The sequence below is a fragment of the Zingiber officinale genome, chromosome 3B, assembly GCF_018446385.1.
Source record: "Zingiber officinale cultivar Zhangliang chromosome 3B, Zo_v1.1, whole genome shotgun sequence".
NCBI classification, from domain to species: domain Eukaryota; kingdom Viridiplantae; phylum Streptophyta; class Magnoliopsida; order Zingiberales; family Zingiberaceae; genus Zingiber; species Zingiber officinale.
Window position 1 is genome coordinate 111,043,634 of NC_055991.1, and position 11,538 is coordinate 111,055,171.

General features: G+C 36.1%; 1 protein-coding gene across 1 annotated transcript; it reads left to right on the plus strand.

The window, feature by feature from the left end:
* The first annotated feature begins 8,755 nt into the window (after positions 1-8,755).
* Positions 8,756-11,538, plus strand: LOC121967298 (protein ALP1-like). Its single transcript, XM_042517429.1, has 4 exons — positions 8,756-8,944; positions 10,109-10,636; positions 10,723-10,948; positions 11,052-11,538. Exons 2-4 carry the CDS (start codon positions 10,115-10,117, stop codon positions 11,519-11,521), a joined length of 1,218 nt encoding a protein of 405 aa, XP_042373363.1. The 5' UTR covers positions 8,756-8,944; positions 10,109-10,114; the 3' UTR covers positions 11,522-11,538.

Genomic DNA, 11,538 nt, shown 5'->3' on the forward strand with positions numbered 1-11,538 from the left:
CATTATCAACATATATTACTAGGACACAGTTTCCTTCTATAATCAACAACACACACTATAAGTAATAGCATTTCCCAACTTATCGGGCCTTTTGATTTATCGAACTAAATCTCACCCTTTGATAAGTCAAAGAAATAAATATTAAATATATGTGCTTGTCATTATATCAGGATTAAGAACACACACTTTCATAATAACCGAGGTCTTGTTCTTTTATTTAGTCAGTATAAAAAGAAACTGCCCAATGATCCTACTCAATACACTCTAAGTGTACTAGTATAATTATATAGTCAAAATAAACTAATACCTAATTACACTACAACTGTTCTGATGGTTTGTTCCTTTCTATCTTGGTCGTGAGCTACTGTTTATAATTTATAAGGAATTGATAACATGATCTTCTGTGTGTGACACCACACATCATGTTATCTACAATATAAATTAATTGAACAACTACACTTAGCATATAAATGTAGATATTTTTGACTAATGTGATCCTTTATTTTAAAATAAATATTTACAAAAGCTAGACTTTTAGTATACACTCTAACAAGTCAGGATGAACTTGCACACTTTCATGATTCTCCTCTGGTCGGGATATTGGTGCCTCTTAGACAGCTTGGACTAGTATCTTGAGTTTGACGGGCATTGCATGAGTCAGTCCGAATTATATCCATGTAGCATTTCCTCACCACTAATTAGTCACCTTTTACCTCACTGACCTAGCTCCCCATCGAGAATTTGATTTTATGGTGAAAAGTGGAGACTACCACTTGGAAAGTACTCAATGCCAACCTCCTTAGTATGACATTGTAGGCAAAGATAGTGTTTATGATAATAAAGGTCATTTGTCGAGTTCACATTAGTGACTCCTCTCCTAAGGAAAGGGAGAGGTTAATCTAGCCGACATGTTGTATTTCATGCCCTTTGAAGCCATAAGGGGGGGTATGTATAAGATGAAGTTTCTCTCCATTTAGCTGCATCTGATCGAAAGCTATTTTGAAAATAATGTTGATGGAACTGTCAATATCAATAAATACTCTTGAATTCCTACCAAATCCTTGAGTTTAACATTTAAGGAGGGGCCTTGTCCTCTTTCCCAACTGGTGCTAATGGCATAGCTCTCCAGCCTTCTACCATGAGTCTTTCGGGCTTGAGTGGAGTCCCCATCTGTGGGATCACCCGATATTATGTTCACAGCCCCTCGGGCATCAATCTTGCTGTTAGATTATATATTTATTTGTTTATAGCTTTTAGGGCAATTTGGACTTTTTTTTCTTTTTTTATAGAGTTTAGGGTTTCTTAACTTAACTATATAAGACCTTATACTCTATATCAATTTTAAGATCCAATAATATGATTAATTTTTTTCCTTCTCTTAATTTCTACATGGTATCAGAGCGATTCTTCTTCTCTGACCTAATTTTTTCTACCGTCCCTTGTTATTGCTTCCTATTGTCGCTGCCATCTCCTACTGCTGCTATTGATTTCGGCGTTGACATCTATTTTCTGTCCTGCTGTTGTTGATTTCAGCACTGACATCTATTTTCTATCGATTTCGGCGTTGACGTCTTGTCCTACCGATTTCAATGTTGACATTATTTTCTATCGATTTTGGCACTGACGTTATTTTCTGCCTATTTCGGCACTGACGTCCTGTGTTGTCAATTTTGGAGCCAACACTCTTTTCTACTAATTTCAGTGCCAAAGCTCTATGTTGCCGATTTCGGCATTGACATTCTTTTCTACTGATTTTGACACCGACGCCCTGTGCTACTGATTTCTACATTTGACATCCTTTTCTACCTCAGATTCTTTGTTTGACCACGGGTCGTCCTGATATCAGTTTTTACGGATCATACAAATGTGTATCCTTACAATTTGGTTATTCTGAGAATTATTTGTTCTGTCATCATGCCTGGTTGTGTAGATGCTTTATGGAAATTTGATTTATATATGTTTGAGCAGTTTCAATAGTTTCTTGCTTTACATCCCTCTGCGATGTCAGCTTCCTCTCATATAGGTTTATCGTCGTCTAGTATTTTAGGTATATCTTCACCCTTGTGGATTTTAGACTCTAGTGCCTCCCATCATATGTCATCCAATTTGTCATCTTTTGTTTCTTTTTCTCCCAGTTCATCTATATCTATTGTGACTGCTGATGGTACTCCTATGTCATTAGTAGATGTTGATTCAATTATTACATTTTCTTTATCTCTTACCAATATTTATTATATTTTGAGTCTTACTTTAAATATTATTTCTGTTAGTCAATTATGTGAGTCTGGATACCTAGTCTCTTTTCCTTTATCCAATTGTTATGTTCAGAACGCGCAATCTTAGAGGTTAATTGGGGCAGGCCATAAGCAAGGAAGACTCTATGTTTTAGATCAACTCAAATTACCAAAAGTTGTAGCTTCGAGTGTGGATTTATCGTCTTTTCATCTGAGTCGTTCATCTTCTGATTATTATTTGTAGCACTCTCGCTTAGGTCATATTTCAGCGCCTCGTTTGTAGTTTTTAGCCTCTACAGGAGCATTAGGACTTTTAAAAAGTTCTGATATTTCTTATTGTAGTGGTTGTAAACTGGCCAAATTTTTTGTCTTATCATTTTCTAAAAGTCTTTCTTTTTCTTCTGCTCCATTTAATCCTATCCATTCTGATGTGCGGGGATCCTCTCCTATTCCTACAAAAGGGGGGGGTCGAGGTATTATGTTTCATTTATTGATGATTGCCCTTATTACTCTTGGGTCTATCTTATGAAACACAGGTTTGATTATCTTACAATTTTTAATAACTTTAGAACTCTTGTGAAAACTCAACATTCTAGTATCATAAAGTGTTTTCATTGTGATTTTGGGAGGTGAATACACTTTGAATTAATTTTCACATTTACTTGCTTCTGATGGTACTATTCATCAAACCTCGTGTACAAATACTCCTGAACAAAATAGTGTGGCTGAATAGAAACATAGATATCTTGTTGAAATAGTCCGTTCATTTTTATTGTCTGCCAGTATTCCTAGTGCCTTTGGGGGGAAGCAATCCTTACTGCTGCTCATGTCATTAATATAATTCCAACCTCACACAATTCAGGTTTGTCACCTTTTGAAAAATTATATGGGTATGCTCCTGTCTATTCATTGTACTTGCTTTGTCCTTCGTCCACATGCAGAGCATAATAAGTTAGCCTCTCGGTCTGCTCTTTGTGTCTTTCTGGGTTATGGTGTTAGTCAAAAAAGATATCGTTGTTTGATCTCGTTAGTCAAAAATTGTATGTCTCTCATCATGTTGTATTTCTTGAGTATATATTCCATTTTTTTCTATTTGGGCTAGTTCGCATAATATGACAAAGTCAGATTTACTTTGTATTGATCCTTTTAAAACTGATACTAAGGAAGATTCACCCATAAATCCTTGGTAGTTCAACTGAATCTGGTACTTTGATTCCCGAGATATCCGCTCCACATATTCCTCCTTCTGCCACTACCCAATTATCTCTTGAGGTTACGGATGATCCTTCTCTCCACTGTCGTCAATCCACTCATATTCGTAAGTCTACTAAACTATCAGATTTTACTTACTCTTATTATTCTCATTTTTTTGCTTCATTTGTTGCATCTATTCGTTGTCTTTCTGAGCCTAATCCTATAGAGAAGCTGTTTGTAACTCACTTTGGTAGAGTGCTATGGCTAAGGAACTAACTGCTTTGTATCAGAGTCATATATGAGATTTGGTTCCATTGCGGCCAGGAAAATAAACTATTGGTTCTCGTTGGGTATATAAGATCAAAACTAAATCTGATGGATTTATCGAACGATACAAAGCTCGTCTTGTTGCTAAAGGTTATTCTCAGGAGTATGACATGGATTATGAGAAAATATTTGCTCCTGTTACAAAAATAATAACTATTCATACTCTGATTGTTGTTGCTTCTGTTTGTCGATGGAGAATATCTCATATGGATGTCAAGAATGCATTTCTAAATGGTGATTTTCATGAAGAAGTTTATATGACACCTCCTCCTGGTATTTGACACAAACTCAGTGAAGTTGTAGGCTTCGTAAAGCGCTTTATGGTCTCAAACAAGTACCTCGTGCTTGGTTTGAGAAGTTCTCTACAGTGATTACTTTTTTCGGTTTTCATCCTAGTAATCATGATTCAACATTGTTTGTCAGATGTATGAGTGCATGTCGTATTCTTTTATCATTATATGTTGATGACATGATTATTACTGGTGATGATTCTGATGGAATTGCTTCCTTGAAGTCTGAATTGACTCATTTTTTTTGCTATGAAAGATTTGGGTATACTACGCTACTTTCTGGGCATTGAGGTTGCTTATTTCTCAAAAGATTATCTTTTATCTCAGTCAAAGTATATATCTAATCTGTTTGAGCGTGCTCGTCTTACTGATAATAGAGTTGTTGATACTCCTATTGAGACTAATGCTTGATATTCTCTATCTGATGACTCACCTTTGCTGGATCCTAGTTTGTACAGGACTATTATTGGAAGCTTGGTTTATCTCACCATGACTCATCTAGATATTGTGTATGCTGTTCATGTGGTTAGTTAATTTGTTGCTGCACCAAGTACAGTTCATTGGGTTGTTGTTCTTCGTATTCTCAAGTATCTTTGGGGCACTCAATTTCAAAGCCTTTTATTTTCTTCTACTTCATCTCTTGAACTACGTGCATACTCTGATGTGGATTGGGATGGTGATCCTACAGATCGCAAATCTACCATTGGCTTCTGTATTTTTCTTGGTGATTCCCTCATTTCTTGGAAGAGTAAAAAGCAAGATGTTATTTCTAGATCTTCCACAGAAGCTGAGTATCGTGTCATGGCCTCAACTACTTGTGAGATAGCTTGGTTGCGTTGGTTGCTTGCGAATATGGGTGTCTCTCTTCATCAACCTACTCCGTTATATTGTGATAATCAGAGTGATATTCAAATTACACACAATTCAATTTTTCATGAGCGGACGAAACATATTGAAATTGATTGTCACATTACTCGTCACTATCTTCATATTGGCACCGTCACATTATCTTTTGTTCCTTCAAAGCTACAGATTGCTGATATATTTACCAAGGCACATTCTGCTTCACGTTTTTATTTTTTATTTGACAAACTCTCAATGCTTTTAGCTGTAGCATCGTGAGTTTGAGGGGGGGTGTTAGATTATATATTTATTTGTTTATAGCTTTTAAGGTAATTTGGACCTTTTCCTTTTTTTATAGAGTTTAGAGTTTCTTAACTTAACTATATAAGACCTTGTACTCTGTATCAATTTTAAGATCCAATAATATGGTTAGTTTTTTCCTTCTCTTAATTTCTACAGTTCTTGCTTGTATTTTTTCCTTCTTCTACCTCCTGATGAGATCGGGAGGAACCTTGGGGTTCCTTTGAGGGAGAACAAGATTGCCGACTTATGAGTCGACCGATATCATCATCATCATGATGACGTTTGTAAGGTTTAAGAGATTTTCTTTTGTCGGGTCAACTCCTATTGACATTCCGTTGATCAACTACTCATTTTAATTCCCTTTCATATTGTTGGCAGTCTTGAGTAGAGTGAGTACTCGATTGATGGTAGATATAATATTAAGTCCCTCTGGGGGTCCCTCGATTATATTCAAGAGTAGAAGTCGAGGCTATTTCCACTGCCCGTACTACTTTTTTCCTCCTCCAATTTGTGAACTCACAATTTCACAAGGACGAAGGAGGGGTTGTACGGTCTAGATGAGTGGAGAGGGGAGTTGGAGTCGGAGCTTCCTTCCTTTTCGTGGACTGGGTTTCCTTGACTTTGATATACTTAAGTGTCCGAACTTGTAATCCTCTGAAGTTCGCTAGAGGCTTTTTCACCAAAGACCTGGAAAAATATCCATCAACTAAGCCTTGTGAGAAGGCACTGTCTTGTACCTCTGAGGTAACCAAGGGAGCATCTATGACTACCTACTTAAATCGTTGTAATTTTTTTTCAGGAATTCTTTGAATTTTTGCCTAAGGGAGGAAACATCATGCAGCGTTTTTTGGTATCTTAGACTAGTTGTGAAGTGTTACATGAAGACAACTTTAAACTCCTCAAAAGTTTGAATAGAAGAGGTAGGGAGTCAACTAAACCATCTCTATACCGAGCCTGAGAGCGTAGTTAAGAAAACTCGATACTTAACGTCATCTGTATACTGATGTAATAAAGAAGTGTTTTCAAATATGTAGATATGATCTTTGGAATCTATAGCACTATTATATTCCTCGATTTTCAACACCCAAAAGTGTCTTGCTAATTCATCTTAGAGGATATATGTCCCTCGAGAATGGAGGGTCTCAAGGGGCTCTCGTTCTACCAGATTTAGGAGCCTTTTCCTTTGGAGAATCTCGATGAGGAGTTTCATCAGAAGATTCTATAAAATATTCTCTCGCGACAGATTTATTGATTGGTAGGCTAAGGCACCTTTTGGTGTGCCTGTGTCGCTTCAACTGATAGGGGTGGTGCTTCGATTGAGGTATTGACCATCGGTGGAAGATGTGAGGATTACCCCTTTACTATCAATTTGTCAAAATCCTTTATTGTCAGTCGGTGCAGCCATTCAAACACTCAAGTTAGAGAACGAAAAAAAAGAGCAATATTAAGGTTTTGATGTATGTGTGTACATGTACCTTGGATGTCAGAAGAGACTACTTTTTATAGGGAGATGATAGACTTTTTTCCTTATATTATCATTATTTAATTCCTTAAATAATGCAAGACTTATTCATGTTGTTGTCTTTTTTTCCTGAAATAATTTTAAATTTGCATGATGATTATTCTTTTTTTGAATTAACCTGGGATTTACGCAATGGTTATCCTTTCCCTTAAATAACCTTAGATTTTAGTCAAGTATCAAGAAGACAAGCGTCTAAAAAAGATGGAGTGCCAAGGAGTTAGGATCACCGAAGGAGTTGGGGCGCCCAAGTAGTTCAGGTGGCCAAGAAGCCAAGGTTGATTTAGTTTTTCCCTCTGTTGGAATCATCGTCTCAATATGTCACCAACCTCTTTTATCCATACGGCACAAACTAATTATCCCCGGATCAGATATAATTCTATATTTTTTGCAAAGATAAAATTGTTATGAGTTTGTTTATGAATGTGCATTATATCGATCGTTAAGGGACTTGTAAACTTTTCTAAGGGTGATAGATGAGTGCATCAAATTTAGAACAATAATTTTGCAAGGAAAAATTATATGGGATTCTTTTAATTTTAAATCAAAATGATATACGCACCTTTTTTCTTTAAAAGAAAAAGAGCCACTCTTTTTAAGTTTTTCACAATATTTAACAATGTAAATTATTTTATTGAATGCCACTTGTTACAAGCGGAAATTAACACTATTGATCCAAATCAACGTATGTTATAAATTCAATTAAATATTAATTTCCAAAATTAGCTTCCAGGACTGCATGGCGAGGCACATGGCCTTCTTGGGTATGGGAGCATCCACCACCGCCTAGACAAAGCCTTTTAAGGAAAGCTAATATTTAATTTCCTTACATAACTCTAGATTTAACCAAAAATAACAATCGAATCACAAATTCAAAAAATAAAACAAAAGAAACACAAATTCGAAACAAATATGAAAACTCTAGAATCATATGACTCTTGTGTTTGGTATTTCCAAAAATAACTATACAAAGAAAACTAGTATGATGCGGAAAATAATTACTAGTTATACCTTTCTTTGTAAGCAAATAACCTCTTGATCTTCTACCGTATTCCTCTTCTAATCTCGGGCGTTGTGTGGGAAACGATCTTCCGAGACGAGAATCCACCTAAGCCACCTTCTTCTCCAAGCAAGATTTGACCACCACAATTCTCCATCAGAAGTAGAGGTCCGGCCACAACCACCAAGCTCCAAGGGATGCTAGAAACAAAACCTCCTTTCTCTCCTTCTTCTCCTAGCTCGAACCGGCCATCAACAAGATCTTCAAGAGAAGATGAAACCAGCCACTAAAGAAGAAGAGAAGAGGAGAGGGAAAACCTCTAGGGTCGGCCACACTAAGGAAGAAAAGAGAGGAAGAAAAAGAATAGAGTTCTCTCATGAAGGCACCTCTATCCCCTCTTTTATAATCCTTGGTCTTAGCAAATAAGGAAATTTTAATAAAAACTCTCTTAATTTTTTTGCCATGAAAAGGAAAATTTATTTAATTAAAAATAATTTCCTCTTCTCAATTGTAATGGCCGGCCACCTCTTATTTTCCATCAAGGAAAGTTTCTATTCACAAGAATTAAAACTTCCTAATTTGTTTCCGAAAATTTATAAAAAATTTCTCCAATAATTTTTCCCTTCATGGTGGTTTGTAAAAAGGAAATTTTATAAATTAAAATCTTTCTTTTAAACATGTGGATGATTTCAAAAAAGGAAAGTTATCTCTAAAAATTAAAATCTCCTTTCAATCTACAAATAAGGAAAGATATCAAAACTTTTCTTAGGGGGCGTTTGGTTTAAGGGAATAAAAGTAAGGAATGGGAATAGCAATCAATATTAATGTTTGGATTACAACAATGGGAATGAAAATGAGGGAATGATTCTCTATTAATGGGTAATGGCTTATTCCGGTGTCCCACCCCTTCAATCACCGATTCCTGGATTTGCATCAATCAAAATTTCTCATTAATTCCTAAAATGCCCTTAACCTAATATTCTCCATCGCATTTCTCTCCTCTCGTTGCAACCTGTTCCCAAACGATGCCAACGCCGCACCTCGCCCGATGCCGAACGTCGCCACCTGCCGAACGCCTCCACCTCGCCGAACGTCGCCACCTCGTCGGGGATTCGAAGATCCCCTTCCTCCCCGAATCTGAACGCCTCCACCTTCCCAGTATCGTTGTACCAGTGATCTAGGTTTTTCGACCGGATCACGAACCGTTGAATCTCCTCCCCACGCTCACCACCAGGTAACCCTTCAATGCAATGTCTTTTCCTCTCGATTCGAAGATATCTGTGTCCTCGAACATAATCCCTTCTACAATCGTTTAGAAAAGTCTATGAAATAAACACCCAAAATAGGATACTCAATCCGTTAATTGAGTATGAAACATGATACCCAAAACCTGAGATTTTTATTTCTAGTTACAAATTCATTAATTGTTTTCTTTGGTGGAGTGTGAAATTTCTAAATAACAAACAAACTGAAAACCTGCTTGTTTAAAATGTTGAAGTTAAGTGCTTTGGCAACGTTCACATTCAGATTTTGGCTGTGACCTGATACGCTACTTTAGCAACCAAAGCATGACTGATGAAAAAAAGAATAGTATGTTGATAATCATATAAATGAAAAGTGGGAAGCGTGTACACATGAATTACATGTTGGTAATTCCTTTTTTTTGGAAGTGTAGATCATCTCATTTCATGGGGCGGTGCTGTAGATGAATGATTAAGCAATCACATGTGCCAAAACAGAAAGGAATAAAGGCAATTTGTTAAGTGGTATGAAGTATATATGAAGTGCTAGGGCAAGGATATACAAGCAAATTAATTGCTTTAACTATCAGGATGTTACAATTATAGTACGAGTTCAGGTTTTAGAAAGGGCTTCAAATGTTTTGATCATTGCAAGCCAAAAAGGCTGGGTGGTAGGGCCCTCTTTGGATGGGGCAAGATCATGAGAAATGATGAGGATTTGAGACCCACAGTCAGATCTAGACAAGTGAACACCATTATTTAATCTACCTCTAAAAAAATTAGCACTTCCTTTGGCCGTTTGATTCAAGAGATTACATTTGAAACTAGATTATAACAAACATATAGAGTCATGACATTGTGTGAGATAATCTAATGTTGCCAACATAACTAACCAGTAGATGATTTAATAGGTAGAGTTTTATTAGGAACTATTTCAATATATGCTAGCTTGACCTTAATTGTGTTTAACTTGGTTCAAGATGCATGGGTCATACTTTAGATGTTAACATAATTTATTTTATCCAAGGCAGAAACACTTTATATTAAGATCAATTGATCTTTATTATATTGATCATGCATTTTTTTTAATTCTTCTATTTTTTTTTTTGTACTTTTCAATCCCTTAATTGATGTTTTTTTTACTTGTATTGTTGTAGAAAAGCATGGCACGACCTCCTTTTAATAGCAGAAGTCAAAATTTAATGTGCACATTGTGGGTTACACATATTATACTTATGGCTGTTATGGTTCTCATATTCTATCAACATTCGTATCGAATATATCGACGTACTAAAATTTGCCGAATAAAAAATAAGGAAGAAAAACGAATTAAGCGAATGCAATGGATATTTAGCCTTACAAAAGAGAGTGATGCATTTTGTATTAGTGAACTCCGCATGGATAGACGAACCTTTGAGATATTATGTGATATGGTAAGAGACATTGGGGGATTAAAAGACACAAGAAATGCGGCTGTTGATGAAATTGTTGCATTTTTTATCTATGTTCTGGCACATCACAAGAAAAACAGAACAATTAGTCTACTTTTTCATCGAAGTCAAGAGACTGTGAGCCGTCACTTCAATCTGTGTCTTCATGCAATTTTGAAGCTTCACCACATATTACTCCAAACACCAGAACCTATATCCGAAAACTGTGAAGATGACAGATGGAAACCATTTAAGGTAATAATATATGATAAATATTTAGTAACATGTTAGGGTCATTATGTTTTAGTAGTATTTCTTATTAATTCATTTGAATAATATAGGGTTGCTTAGGCGCGTTAGATGGTACTTTTATTCCAATAACACCTCCTAAAGAAGAAAAACAACGTTATCGTACAAGGAAAGGAGGTATAGCGACAAATGTGTTGGGAGTATGTTCCCAAAATATGCAATTTATATATGTGTTACCTGGATGGGAAGGTTCTGCTCACGACGGTCGTGTTCTTCGTGATGCCATTAGTAGGCCTACTGGGCTTAAAGTTCCTCAAGGTATATATAAAAAAGTTGTGAATTAACTAATTACCTTAATTTTAAATTTCTAAATTAAGTTGTTTATTGTAGTCTTACATTTAATATTGTTTTATTGCCAAAGGTTGTTACTACTTGGTGGATGCTGGTTATTGTAATTCTTCTGGATTTCTTGCGCCTTATCGTGGACATAGGTATCATCTTAATGAGTTTGATGGTCATCGACCCGAGACTCCGGAAGAATATTTTAATATGAAGCATTCTCGAGCAAGAAATGTAATTGAGAGGTGTTTTGGTTTGTTGAAGGGGCGTTGGAAAATTCTAGCATCCCCTTCTTTCTTCCCAATACAAACCCAAGTCCGTATTATTATTTCCTGTTGTCTACTCCATAATCTGATTCGCAAATTTATGAGTACAGATCCTCAGGAATCTATAGAGGATGATGAAGAAAGCGAAGGTGAGGAAAGCGATGATGATGATGAAGTGGAATACATACGAACAATTGCCCCAACTGACCAGTGGAATGCGTTCAGAAATAATATGGCAATTGAAATGTTTAATAATTGGAGAAATGGAGTTTTTAATATGGGATGACTATTGCATATGTTTGT

Coding starts and splice junctions, on each gene's coding strand:
- LOC121967298 (XM_042517429.1), top strand. CDS start 10,115: ATGGCACGACCTCCTTTTAATAGCAGAAGTCAAAATTTAATGTGCACA. Junction 10,637..10,722: donor ACAGATGGAAACCATTTAAG/GTAATAATATAT, acceptor TGAATAATATAG/GGTTGCTTAGGCGCGTTAGA. Junction 10,949..11,051: donor TGGGCTTAAAGTTCCTCAAG/GTATATATAAAA, acceptor TTATTGCCAAAG/GTTGTTACTACTTGGTGGAT.